Below are 14,147 nucleotides of genomic sequence, written 5' to 3'. Positions count from 1 at the left end.
GAGCAAACTTCAATTAATCCCCCCAGGAGCGTAGACATAGTATCTTTAATCCTCTTTCTCAAGGGGGTAGCACATCGATGCCCATGTCATTAGGGAAACTTAGCTGTAAACCTAAAGTGATTCATATCTTGTCTCTCCCCGGCACTCAAAAATCTTGTGGACAAAAAAGAAGGAAATCATTCCACTCTACGGTTTTTCTGAGGGGATTTATATGGATTTCCCCACATGGCCTCCCATCAGATGTAAATGTGATATCTCTAAGACCACCTGCTTGCACTTTTTGGGACTACTACTTGGGTTTTTGCCAGGCCTTCTGCAGTGGTTTCTCCTCTATAAAGAAGCACATGTTTCAAAAAGAAAAAAAGGCCCCCCTTTCTCACAACCCTCATGCTCCGATTCAACTTGCAAAAAAATGCCAACAAGGGTTTTTTCTTTGGGCAAAGTCTATGTCTAGAAGAGTCCTCAGTAGTTTTTCTGGGTTGCAGGTTGGGAGAGCCGTCAAATGCCTCATAAGACTCCTGAAAGGCTTTATGTTTTCCATCCCAGATTTTTCCTTAAACCTAGGGAACACTGCTTTCTCAAACACCCCTTGAGCAACTTTATCCCATTTATGAATTTGGAATTGGTCCTTTCTGTAATTTTGTAGCAATACCTTAACATCACCTCTAAAGTCTGGGTCTATTACTCGCTCTAATACATCAATTCCAAATCTCCATGCCAGCCCTGATTTAGGTGCTAGTCTGATGTATGTATCAGGGGGTGGAATTAGTATCAAATCGGTAATTATTAATCTTCGTTCACCTGGAGGAATTGTCTCATCCCTAATACTCCAGATATCAAACCCAATATTGCCCTTGGTAGCTACTGAGGGGTATGGTGCACTGGGCCGCATAGGCTGTGCAGCGCACTGGAACACTGCTCCGAGGATGCACCAGGGAGTCCCGGCAGTGCGCCAATACCTCCCTGAAGGGAAAAGCTGTAATGCAGCCCAGCCAGAATTCCAGGACGGTTGACGTTGATGTCATTGGCCTTGGACATCCGTTTACCATGTGGGTATACCGTCCCCAAGCACAGCGGCAGCTCCAGTGACCCCCGGCAGGGTCCCCTTTGCTCCCCCGAGGGAAATTCTGTAACACAGCCCAGCCAGCGCTCCAGAATGATCGGGGGTTATGTCCCTGGCCTTGGGCGGCTGTCTCCCATGTGGGTTGACCATCCCCAAGTGCAGCAGCAGTCCTAGGGAGTCCCGGTAGGGTCTCCCTCCCTTTACCCAACCTCAAAGAGGTAACATGCATTTTGCAGGTGGTTAACAAATGATCCTTTATCAACAGGGTGCCTCAATCAACACTAGAAGATCATGCAGACAATACATAACTGCAAGGCCACTTGCCTGTGAAACAACACATGACTAGCCTGAATACATTCGACTTGAGTCCTTGCCTAGTAAAGAAAGAGTCAAGCACTGTTTGAAGCCATCTCCCTCGGCTGAATCCCTTTACTGCTTCCTTACCTAGGATCTTTTATTTTATGTCATGTGTCCCTTTCTTCATTCCTTGGTTAAGATGTAAATGATGCTCATATTATTATTATTTTGCTTTAATCGTAGGCCAATTTAGGTCATAGGAGTTCACATAAAAAAAAGCATTGACAGAGAGGTTCAAGCCCAACTCACAAGGCTGCTCATTTTTTCAAATGGAGTGTTAAAACCTCTACATTGCCAATGGTGTGGTCATGGAGCATGTACAACCTTATACAAGTGTAAGTGCAGTACTTTGCTATGTGCCCAGTGCCATCTTCGGGATGAAGACCTACTGTACATTATAGTAGATATTGCAATATGTTGGGTTTGCCTGAAACCTTGTGCCTTGGCGGTGCAGATTGTGTCTAGCACCACAACAGGAAGAGAGTGGAGAGATGCAGTAAACCTTTAGGCGAATCCACGATTTGGAAAAAATAAATACATGTTTGGGAGGTGGCTCATCAAGATGCGGAGCACCATATCACTGAAAAGAGTACATCATTTGTTGAATTACATGATAATGGCTGATCACTAGCCTAAAGTTCAACAAAACAAAAATGGGTAGAATCAAAATATTCTTATTGTACAATAACACAATGTAGCTATTGAGTATTGCTATGGTGTTTAAGCCTTGTAGGGGCACTAGACATGACAGATATCTAATATTATATATTCTAAACATTCAGTCTACAAATGGCCAGTAGCACACAGACCACTTTCTGTAATACCCACTTCTACTTTCTTTTTTTTTTTAAACTTTGTTTATTGGCAGAGAGTTAAGACATGCATAGAACAGGGTACATAGCAGTAATCAAGTAATATCGCACAACATCCAGTAGTACATCTCGGCAGGGTGTCACCTCATTGGAAAGAACAATTAGCGTTTGGAGCGGCCCAGCCGGGGCGAAAAGGGAAACGATACAGTGTCATGGTGTAGCGGGGCGTGTTTGGGGAGGGGAAGCCATCCATTCCACTTTGTCTCTATTGTTCAGGTAGTTGCGGAATTCTGACCACACATTTTTGGGTCGTGATGTGGGAGGCAAGGACCCAATGTATTCCTCTTCGCACATTTGAGTCCAAGTAAGGGCTTTAAGCCACATCGAGAAGGTAGGGGGGCTGTGACGCTTCCAGTTTTGCAATATACACCTTTTAGCAACAATGGCACCAACATTAAAAAATTTAGACATTTTCCTTGCACTTTCCCCCTCCCAAACTCCAAAAAATAGTGCAAGTGGGTCCACATCCACCGGGGTCTCTATTATTTCGGAGAGCGCCTCCGCCACAGCCACCCAGAAAGCGTTGATTGCAGGGCATGTCCAGAACATGTGAATATGGTCAGCTTCAGGAGATTTACACTTTGGGCATGCACAGGACAGGGCACCAGCAAATTTCGCCACCCTAGACGGTGTGTAGTAGAGCCTGTTAAGGAATTTAAATTGTATGCAGCGGAATCTGGCGCTTAGAGAGACTGAGCGTGTATGTGCACACATCTTACTCCACAGCCCCTCAGATATTTCCATTGCGAGCTCCCCAGCCTACGCCTCACATGGTTTGAGTGACCCAAACACCTGCTTCCTCAGTTGTATTTTATACAGATTGGATAACACCCCCTTGGAGCCTGCAGAGTTTGCTATGTACTGGAGTTCGGGTGAATCTGGGGGTTCGTCTGGATACGAGGGCCACATGGCACGAACTGCAGCTCGGAGCCTGTAATACTGTAGCATCTCAAGGAGGGAGTTAGTGTGTTCTGGGCGCCATGTTTGGGGGGGTGATAAACTTACCCTCTGGGAAGAGGTCTGTCAGGCCTCGATAGCCAAGGTGTTCCCAGTGTCGTGAGAGGTGCTGGTCGTGTGTGGGGGAGAGTCCCGGAAACCGCCACAAGGGGAGCCACTTATAGTACGGGTGCAGCTCCTGCTCGGAATATAAAATAGCATTCCAAGCCCTTATCGTGGCGGACACCGGGTCTGCCTGGGCTTCTGTTTGGAGCCTGCGGTGCAACAATAGGGTCATAATGTTAGTCCCCTCCTCGGCCATTTTTTCGAGTTTTACATGCGGAGGCGGTTTCTGAAGTGCATACCAATGGGAGGCATGCTGGGCCTGGGCCGCATACCAGTACAGTTGTAGGTCTGGTGCCGCAAACCCCCCTTTATCATATGGTGCTGTCATGTGTTGCCACTTCATGCGGACCGACCCAGAGTGCCAGAGAAATTGGGCGCATTCCGAGTGGAGCCCCTTAAAATATTGCTTTCCGGGCCAGATTGGAACATTAGTAAAAACATAAAGGAGCTTGGGAACCACTATCATCTTTATCAAGGAGAGTTTGGCTGCCAAGGATAGTGGCAAGTGTCACCACTTGGAAAACTTGGAAATGATGAGCTGAGCCGCGGCTTCATAATTGTCCTTTAATAGGGTCTTTTTGGACAGCGACACCTGAACCCCCAGGTACTTGACTCCATCCGGGGACCAGCGCAGGGGGTAATCACATGTTGGTTGTTGTGTTGCTGCAGTGAGAGGGAAGATTTCAGATTTTGAGTAGTTTATCGCAAACCCGGAGAACGTGCCTATTTTTGTGACGTCTCGGATAATCGGGTTCAGGTATGTGGAGGGGTTTCTGATATAGAGGAGGACGTTATCTGCGTAAAGTGAGATTACTTCCGGAACATCAATTAACCGAATGCCTTTATTGGAGTGACGCCCTCTAATATGGTCCGCCATGGGCTCGATGGCAAGCGCAAAAAGGAGGGGGGAAAATGGGCAGCCCTGGCGGGTCACTCGGTGTAGTTTAAAGAGGGGGGAAGGAACAGAGTTTACAAGGACCCTGGATACCGGATCCGTATATAAGAGCTTTATATAAGAGAGCATGTTTGGGCCCACTTCCATCTTCTGGAGCACCGCCCACAAGTATTGCCATGAGACCATGTCAAAGGCCTTTTGGGCATCTATAGTTACAGCAACCGCATCAGCGCACGGCAATCCTGGACATCACATTAAATAGACGATGGATGTTGAGTGCCGTGGACCTACCAGGGATGAACCCACTCTGGTCCGGATGAACCATGTGGGTCATGAAAGGGAGAAACATATTTGCAATTATTTTGGCGAAGACTTTCATGTCAGTATTAATGAGGGATAGGGGTCTGTAGGACCCGCACTCTTCCGGGGGTTTTCCCGGTTTGGGGAGGACTATTATTAAGGCTTCCCATAAGGAGGGGGGGAGGATACGTAAACGAAGCGCTTCGGTCCAGACCCCGTGTAGTGCTGGTGCTAGAACAGCCACATGTTCCTGGTAAAACTCAGAGGTGAGTCCGTCCGGGCCAGGAGCCTTGTTTTTGGGGAGATCTGATATCACCTGGACTATTTCCTCTAGTGTGAACGGGGCTTCGAGACACTCTCTGGTGTCCTGGGAAATAACAGTCATAGGGATACTTTCTAGGAGGTCATCTAGATCTTGATCTGAGTGTCCGGGCCGGGGGCCATATAGATCGGCATAAAAGGTAGCAAATATGTCAAGGATGGAACGGTCAGACCAGTGTTTCAGTCCCTGCTCGTCTGTAATACAATCAATCCGAGTCCTGCCGCCTTCCGCTCGCACCAGTCTAGCCAGTGTTCTACCCGGTCTGTCCCCCTCTCCATATCTACGGGCGGCGACAGGACGGGCATGGTGTTGCACCTCCCTCATAGCATGTGACTCGAACTGTTCCAACTCAGCTCTGATCCCTGCTAGTAGCCCTGGGGACGGAGTAGCAAGGTAGTCCTGCTCAAGGGCCTTGAGCTTAGTTTCCGAAGTATTTAGGGCTTGCCTAATGGCCTTCAGGACGCCTGCTTCTTTAGAGATGCACATCCCCCTGATGTACACCTTGAATGCCTCCCACCTGACCCCCTCCGATGTATCTGACGTACTGTTATTTTCGAAGAATGTGGTAACGTCCGCTAATATCTCAGCTTTGAATACAATGTCCGCCAGGGTGGCAGACTTAAAGCGCCACGCGGGACGTGTTGGACCCACATTGCCGATCAGGATCTGTAGCAGCACAGGGGAATGATCAGACAGCGTACGTGCCAGGATCTTAACGTCCGAGACCCTGCCCACTATCCCTCCAGAAAGCAAAAACAAATCAATTCATGAAGAACTATCGTGTACAGTGGAATAAAATGTGTAGTCCCTTTCGTGAGGGTGGAGGGTCCTCCATATATCATGCAGATTAAGGGCGTCCATATGTGTGCGGAGTCGCCCGGCAGCCCGCGTAGTGGTTCTGCGAGTGGTTGTCCTGTCTAGGGTATTATTGATTATCAGATTCATGTCTCCCGCCCATATGATGGGGGTATCTGGGTATCTCATTAGAATGGAGGCCACATTGTCGAAGAACTCAGGGGAATCGGTGTTGGGCGCGTATAAGTTGACCAGTATGCAATCCTCATGAGCCAAGGTACAGTGTAAAATAACATATCTGCCTTCTGTGTCGATGTGGGACGTGTGGAGTGTGAAGTTTAAAGATTTATGGATAAGGGTCAGGACACCCCTAGCTTGAGTGGAGTATTGAGTATAATACCTATTGAGACCCCAGGTGTGTGCTATATTGGACGATAAATGTTTCAAAGCGTGCGTCTCCTGTAGTAGGAGGACCTTAACCCCATGTCTTTGTGCATATGCCGCAATCCTACGTGACTTCGTAAAATTTGTCAGTCCCTGAACATTCCAGGACATCATCCTGACCGCCATGTCACCAGTTTACAGAACATCCCAAGTTAAGCATCTATCGTTGATTCCCGCCATGTGTGCCGCACTGGAAAACAGGTACCACCCTTTGAAACCAGTCCCAACTCCTCTGCCATTTTGTATATAATCTACCCCAACTTCTACCACCCCCACCCTCACCGCCCTGCCCCAACCAGCAGTGTGTGAAAACCCACCCATACCTTGATCCACTGCGCACCTTCCCCAACTTGGCGGCACTGGGGAACTAGCCCAACCGGGGCCAAAACACAAACATTTAGACTCAGAAGGAATTGCAGCCGCAGTGGGGGCTGCCGCTGCCGTTCTACCCACTTTTACTAATATCAGTTACAATAACATCATATAGGACTGGACATCAGCTGACAAACGATTTCATAGAGAGGATAATGGAGCACTTAGATTCCATGGGAAAAACCCAGTTGGTATAGAGCCGCAAAAGCATATCTTACATCCCTAAGGTCCGTTTTACACAATGCTGTACAGTTTTGCGGATCAAGGCTCAGTGTGTGGTGTTACAGATAAATGATCTCCCTGTACGTCCCCCTCACAAAAATATGCTCACGCTGCAGTGTTGCAGGGTCTCTAAGTGCCCGCCATTGGGCAGAGGGGGGGGTCAGAGCCCACCAGGGCAGCTCATAGCAACTACACCACCATCCCTAGTATCCACTACGGGATATCACAGGTCTAGATATTAGACATCTTCCATCCGCTCCCCAGGAGGATCAGCCGGCGGGATCTGCGCCTCGATAAACTTGACGGCCTCATCCGGGACAGTGAAAAAGTAGTGTTTGTTGCGGTGGGTGAATTTGAGGCGAGCAGGGAAGAGCATTGCATATTCGATTTTCCGCTCTCTCAACAGCTTCTTCACCCCGTTGAATTGTCGCCTCTCCGCCTGGACTGCCACCGAGAAATCCGGAAAGATTCTGATGACTTGTGAATCCATCCTAAGTTCCCCTTTTTCCCTGGCCAATCGGAGGATATGGTCCCTGTCCTTGTAGCTCAGAAGTTTTGCGATGATTGGTCTAGGGAAATCCCCAGGTTTAGGTCGAGGTGCCAGGGAGCGATGGGCCCTTTCCACAGTAAAAAACGGTGAGAGTGGCGGGTTGTCAAGGAGGTCTCTGAGTAGTTGTTCGACCGCAGTTTCCATACGGCCCTTCAGCGCAGATTCGGGAACCCCCACAATGCGGACATTGTTCCTCCGGGACCGCGATTCTAGGTCATCACACTTAGCTTTTACCTGCTTCATGTCGCGGACAAGTTGTGAGACCGTGTTTTGTAGGGTGTGGACGTTGTCTTCATTAGCCCCAATCCTCTGCTCAGTCTCAGCAATTCTGGCCCCATGCTGATCGATCTTCACTCTCATTGAGGCAACATTTGCGTTGATGTCGTCCAGCTTTTCGTGGAAGGCAGCAAAATTCTTTGCCATGGATTCCATCGTCGTGGAAAGGTCTGCCTGAGGGGGGTCCTGGCCGCATTCGTCTTCCTCATGTGGCGCAGAGGACGATGCGTGCTCCGCTCTAGGCGCTATCTTAGCAAATCTGTCCATGGCGCCTGGTTTACCGTTAGGCCTCGGCTTACTGGGCATTGCGGAGGAGGGACGGAGCACCCGCTTGGGTATGCCCGGTGACTACTTTAGGATGGCTCGTCTCTGATGGGGCGGAGATTAGACCACAGTTGTAGCGCTTAAGTCGCTCAAGAGCAGTAGGCGCAGTATCGTACAGCCAGGGTGTGAGGGCACTGGTGGCGGAGGTACTGTTGGGGGTGATCCAGGAAGGGCTAGCTTGTCGCCCGTTATGTGGTACCTTCCAGATGTGTCTAGGCGTATAGACCAAAGGTCCGCCGGTGAAGCAGGCCAACACTTATTCCTGGAGCCCTCACGTTGTGCAGCGCCGTTTGACTGGGTGGGGGGTCCTCGGATCTATCCGCACCACAGATGTTACATCACATTTTCCAGAACCAAATGAGGCGGCAGCAGCCCAAGGAGGACACCCCTCAGAGGAGTCAAATGGGAGGTAGTGTCAAAGTGTTGACCCCTGGAGGGCTGGGACGCCTTAGACAGCCCGAGCTGGGGAAGCAGGGCCAACGTTCATGAGTGCACACCAATACAATGCAGGGGAGTGCATGGGGCCCCACCAGTTCAGAGGGAATGAGGCCCAGTCCAGGCTTGTTCACCCACCTTGCAACCTCACAGCAGCTGGATCCGTGCCGCCCTCGCAGTTCACCCCCGGGACAGGCCCAGCACTGGGGTCAATGCGGCGTCAGAGCAATGCGGCCCGCCAGATGTGTCGCCCGCCGGGAGATCCAGGATCGAATATGGCGGCCGCGAGCACACACGGGCGCAGGGGCCGGACAGCCCAGCCCGCAGCAATTGGAGACAATCCCAGCCTCTGGCCCAGCAGTTGTACGGGAGGTATACCGGATGAGGGCCCGCTCCAGCGGGCACTCGCCCAGGATCCCCGCCCTTCGGAGAAGAGGCGTAGCAGAGAGCCCCGCAGGGCCAGTGAGGGCGGCTTGTCAGGGGGTCGCAAGCTGTCACCAGAGGGGTCGGCGAGAAGGCGGCGCCGCGTCACAGGATCCGAGGTCCATCCTGGCGTCCCTCGGCACCGTACTCAGCCCGGCCGGCAAGTGTTCAAGAGGAGATAGGGCGCAGATGGCTGGGAGCCCAATCCGCGGCAGCCGGAGCCGATCAGGTGTCCGGGGCCCGCAGCCACCCCCGGAACGGCAGCAGGGCGGGGGTCGCACAACATGCAGGCCCTGTCTGCCGGGCACACACGGGGGATCCGCGCCGTCCGGAGATGATTCGGAGCAGGGAGCCCAGCAGGGCCAACGAGGGCGGCGTGTCAGGAGGCCACAGGCCGCCTCCTCCGGGGTTGGCGAGGAGGGGATATCGCACCACAGGGCCCGAGGCCCGTAACTCCGTCTCCCAGCACCGTTTCTCGCCCAGATTTCACTCGAGTGCACAGGATGATAGGGGGACAAAAATCGCTGTGGTTTCGTAGGGGAGGTATACGGTATACCGCCGATGTCCAACAGATTGCAGTGGATAGACACGGAGCTCACTGGCTAGGCAGCCATTTTCTTCGGCTGCTCAACAGCGCCCATCCCCACTTCTACTTTCTGAGTTGGAATATGCCTATCGTCCAAATAACATTATATGTGGCATGATACTATGAATTTACCTGAACCTTCACTTACTTGAAGTTACTAAGCAGTCACCTCAAGAAGGGGCTGATGCATAATGTTAGATGTTGCCAAAAGAAAACATATAACGCCATTGTCCTCAGTGAGGATACATTCAAGAAGAGATCTGTGCACTAAAGGAAACTGATTCATAATCCCCAAGGAGGGTTTATGGGTCTATTTCATCTTTTGTTCTTTGTAACCCGCTTTAGCAATTGAAGCTGTACTTCTTGCCATGCTGAGACTATTGGGTGATGAATCCCTTAATACTGGTTGAATATGATTCCTTTTTCTATAAAAATGTACATGTTTTGTGAAAAGAATGTTTATTGCTGAAGAAAGAACACAAAGCAAATACATAAATGTATGATTAAATATATTAATTAATAATGAGTGTTTTAATTGATACTATTCAACTTGACAATTTTTGTACTAGGACTAATAATAATGTTTTTAACTGAAACAGAAATATATTGAGAGTAAAACTTGTTATTCCCAAAGGTAATGGAACAGTGGTAGATCTGTCCCTTTGTGCATGGGGATTCATTTGTTTAATGTGAGGAATCCTTTCTTCCAGAGAGTCGATATCTGGTACTGGAAGATAACCCTAATTCATAGGGATGGTTTTTCTTTTTGTAGACTCTGTTTACTGGCTGTATCTGTTTATCTGAGTAGGAGATAAATCATGTAATCCTTCAAAGCATTAATGTGTTCCCGATTCTGTAGGTAGAAGGAACCCTCAGACTTCAAATAATATAGAATGGCATATTGGCTTCCTTTTTCCAACTTAAGTAACACTTTCTTTCCTTTGCTCTTATTGTAATTTTCATCGAGCAGAAGTGGACAGCTGTGAGTCGAGTCCCTGCCAGCATGGAGGGGAGTGCGAGAACTATGATGGATCCTACCTCTGTGTCTGTCCAGTTGGATTTTTTGGGTACAACTGCGAGATAGGTGAGAAAGCTGTAAAGCTGTTTTACAAGCATGCTGCCAGCATATAGTCAACTAAAGTGGCACAATTTCAGACTCAAACATAATCTATGTAAAAGTTGCAAACATCCTACACAAAACCATCTATAATGAACAAGTACGTAGCATGTATCTTACATTAGCCGCATTATTTAATGTATACTGTGGGCCTAAAGTGCACCAGCCAACAGTAAATGTGCAATACCTACATTCAAAACTGCACCCAAAACCTGTACCAATTGCACACACGAACAGTACTCAATTTGCACCGAAGACTCTCCTGAAATTAGATTGTGCTTTTTAAGTTAACGATATATTTATTCTAACTCTTTAGTTCATAAGAGATTTCTCTCAAAATGTGTCTGCATATAGCTATTTATATTTGCATTGCTCAACGGTAACCAGTATTGTGCAGCTGTGCGGCAGGAGTAGCTAAGTGAAAAATGACATCCAATGTAAATAAAAAATAAGTGTAACCTCAAGGCTATAGGCTCATAGAACCTCATTCCTCTCCAGCTTATCCTTATTATGTGAATGCATGCCTGTCACTCTACGAGGCACAGCTTTTTGGGGGTATTTGTTGGTGTTCAATTGCAATATGGTCATTGTGTTCATGAATGGTGAAAACGTTCCAGGCCCTTGCAGCAGCTTTTTCCACTGTGGCAAAGTCAACGAATGAGCTTTTTTTTCTGGTGGTCCTTGGCGATTCAGTGGCCATAGAAGAACCTCGGGCACGTATAATTATTACTACTGGCTGTTGCTACTAATGAGCTTCAAGTTGTACTTGAACTACTTGCCTTACTGTGGCTTATTTCCTTTCTCGTGGTCTGAAAAAATAGCACTGATGGCTACTATGGATGCTGTTTGCTTTGTTTCTCAGTTGCACCGACACTTGTATGTCCATGGCTGAGAGCAGAATTGTCATCATTAGAGTGGCTTGTTAATTCTTGCATTTTCATTTCACTAGCGTCTGCGGGTGTTTATAGTGTTAAGAGCAACATTGCCTGAAAGGGATATGGCGAGGAATGGCTGCCCTTTGCTTTTTGCCCACTTTCACCACAATTCCCACCTACATATAATAAAGGTCCCTTGTCTGCACCCTTGTCTGCAAGCATATCTGGACCTTCTTGCTTTTCGTCAAAAAGATGGGGCCCGGACTAGTGTCTCCCACTCCCGGGAACTGAACAGCCAAAAAACAAAGCACCAAAAGGATACACTTAGGGCCTCATTACACGTTGTGCGGTAAAAATCGTCATTTACCGGCATGGCGCTATTGACGTGTCCGCCTTGGCAAGAGGCCGATAATAGCGTACCATTACGAGTACGCGTACATGAGCATAGCGCCATGCCGGTAATGACCATAAAAAGACCCTTAGCGGCACTGATGAAAGCGCTGATAGCACTTCTGACCTCCCGCAACATGCAAACAGCGGTCACCGCTAATAGCGGCTATCGCAATTAGCGGTCACCGCAATTAGCGGTCACCGTTAAATAGCAGAACCGGAAATAGCGTCATCGCACAGGAACGGGAAAGAGCACGGCGGCCATCTTTAAAAACACAATCCATTGCCATCCTCTGCCCCCTGGACCTGTTTCGAGAACTGTGCCATTCCAAAGCCACAAGCATTCCCTCGCCATGCCTAAGGCCATAAAAAAAACAACCGACCACCAGCGCAAGGAGAAGTTCACCAACGAGGAGCTAACAATGCTCACTGAGACCCTTGCAGCGAATGCCGACGTGGTATTTTCCAACGACATGCGGCGGGAGACCCTGATCCGGAAGAAGGCTATCTGGGCAGAGGTTGCCCTGAAAGTGAGTGCGGTGGGCACCACCACCAGCACTGTCCGAGAGTGCAGAAAGCGGTGGGACGATCTCCACCTCCGGGTCCGCAGCATCCTGTCTGCGAACCGCAACATGGCCATGGCCACAGGAGGTGGAGCCGAATCGCCAATAAAACTGAAGGAGTGGGAGGAAACCTGCGCCAACACGATTGGTGTTGAATCAATCGAGGGAGTCGGGAGCATGGTGTGGCCACTACATCAGATGGAGGTGAGTGTATACATGAAACTATGCACTGTGAATGTTGAGGTCCCCCCCCCCCAAATGTGAGCCCAGATTCACCTCATGGATGCGCCAACATCCATACATGCATACAACCCTGGTCATGTCAGTGTCAAACCCAAACACACACACATGCACGCATCACCACAGACAAGTGCCACACTGTCATGATCTCTGCTTCCAAAAGGTCAGGGTTTTCCCAACTCCCTTGGAAGCAGATCCATAACCCAGGTTCCGAGTGCCAACCAGTCCCAATTGGGACCTTTTGGACCCAGTCCTGGCGCCAGTGGCACCAGGCTCATAAATATGCCCAGTCCCAGCGCTGGAAGCGCTGGGCTCATAATGCTTGGGTGGACTTACCTGCAGCAGACCATGCTGCTTACTTGCCTGCCAGTTGAGCCTCTGATCCTCTTCTGTTTGTAACTACTTTTCCTGTTGGGTGGGGCAGGAGCCACTCCCTAGATTCAGAACACTGGAACTCTTCTGGAAAGCAGGAGCTCTTTTCTTACCTAGGCGTGGCTGTGGAAGGAGACACCTAAGCACTACAGAAGGCTATTTAAACCACACCCGATGGATGAATCTTGCTTTGCGTTATTCTGCATCCTCTGCAGCAGAACGCTCATCGTGTCTTCTGCATCTGATCCTGGGCCTAAGGAAAAAGGCTTACCATCCTGAATCCAGTCTTCAGCAACACCTATAAAGACAAAAAAGAACAGGTTAGCATTATGGTCTTCAGTGACAGCTCTTCACTTACCTGGTCCATCGGCTGTCACCAACGCCTCGCGCTGCATTCCGGCATCTGAAAGACAAAAGCTTACCAACTCTTCGCACGCTCCGGAGGCCTTCGGCGCTGCATCCCGCATCTGAAAGACAAAACAAGGTGCGTTTAAAGACATTGGGGAACTTTAATACTCACGTGCCATTACTCCTTTCCACATCTAACCCAGTGGGTATTCCGGCACCCTGCAGCCGCTCCGAACTTGTACCTGCAAAATAAAAAGACAGTTAGAGCGCATCGTGAAGCAGGCAACAAGCGCTTACTTACGTGCTTCCAGGCGCTTCTATTCATCACACGGGCTCCATCTTCAACTCACTTCAGCCCGTCATCCGCCATCGCCGGAACCCTGCAAAACAAGAAACATCATTACTAAAGACTTTAAAGACATTAGAATTACTCGAAACTTACCGTTCGTGCAGTAAACGACGGACAGCAGTCCTCTGAAGTCAAGAGGCCTGCTCCCCTTATCCAGTGAAGAAACTGGTTACAGCACCCTGCCCCGAGGCAGATGGAGAGCACGGCGTTCACTTACCTAAGGTGAGAGCGTTAACCTTTGGGGTTCTACAGGAGAAGAGAAAGGGAAGAAGAGAGAGACATTCCATAACCCAGTTCCTTAATCCCATATTTTCTATCTGCAGACATCTTACCCTTCAAGTCAGACATACAGTGCACAGAGGTCCAGCCCAAAGAGCCAGCTGTGTGTTACACATCACCTTTGCAGATACGGTATACGCCCAGTCAAGACCGGCGCCTCTACGGGAATCAGGTGAGCGTTACAGAACGCAAAGCCTACCACAAAACTCCCGTCCAGGCGCTATGGAAACCTCGGATACCGACCAGCTAGCCCAGTTACTTGGGGAACTAAGGGCAGAAGTGCATGCAGCCCGTCAGGAAACGAATGCTCTAAGAA

General features: G+C 49.3%; 1 protein-coding gene across 11 annotated transcripts in view; it reads left to right on the top strand.

Annotated features, from left to right (window-relative positions):
* Positions 1–14,147, top strand: part of SNED1 (sushi, nidogen and EGF like domains 1) — a 3,218,914-nt gene that overhangs the window by 1,940,596 nt on the left and 1,264,171 nt on the right. For all 11 annotated transcript variants that reach the window (XR_011276037.1, XR_011276036.1, XR_011276038.1 and 8 more), the window contains exon 11: positions 10,269–10,382. Coding sequence is in view for 7 of the 11 variants with exons in the window: in XM_069618133.1 (XP_069474234.1) it covers positions 10,269–10,382 (114 nt within the window). In the remaining 4 variants the exon portion in view is untranslated. The remainder of the gene's footprint in view (positions 1–10,268; positions 10,383–14,147) is intronic.

Source organism: Ambystoma mexicanum, chromosome 10 (assembly GCF_040938575.1).
Source record: "Ambystoma mexicanum isolate Mex_15411 chromosome 10, UKY_AmexF1_1, whole genome shotgun sequence".
NCBI classification, from domain to species: domain Eukaryota; kingdom Metazoa; phylum Chordata; class Amphibia; order Caudata; family Ambystomatidae; genus Ambystoma; species Ambystoma mexicanum.
This window is presented reverse-complemented; position numbering and strand designations above follow the sequence as displayed.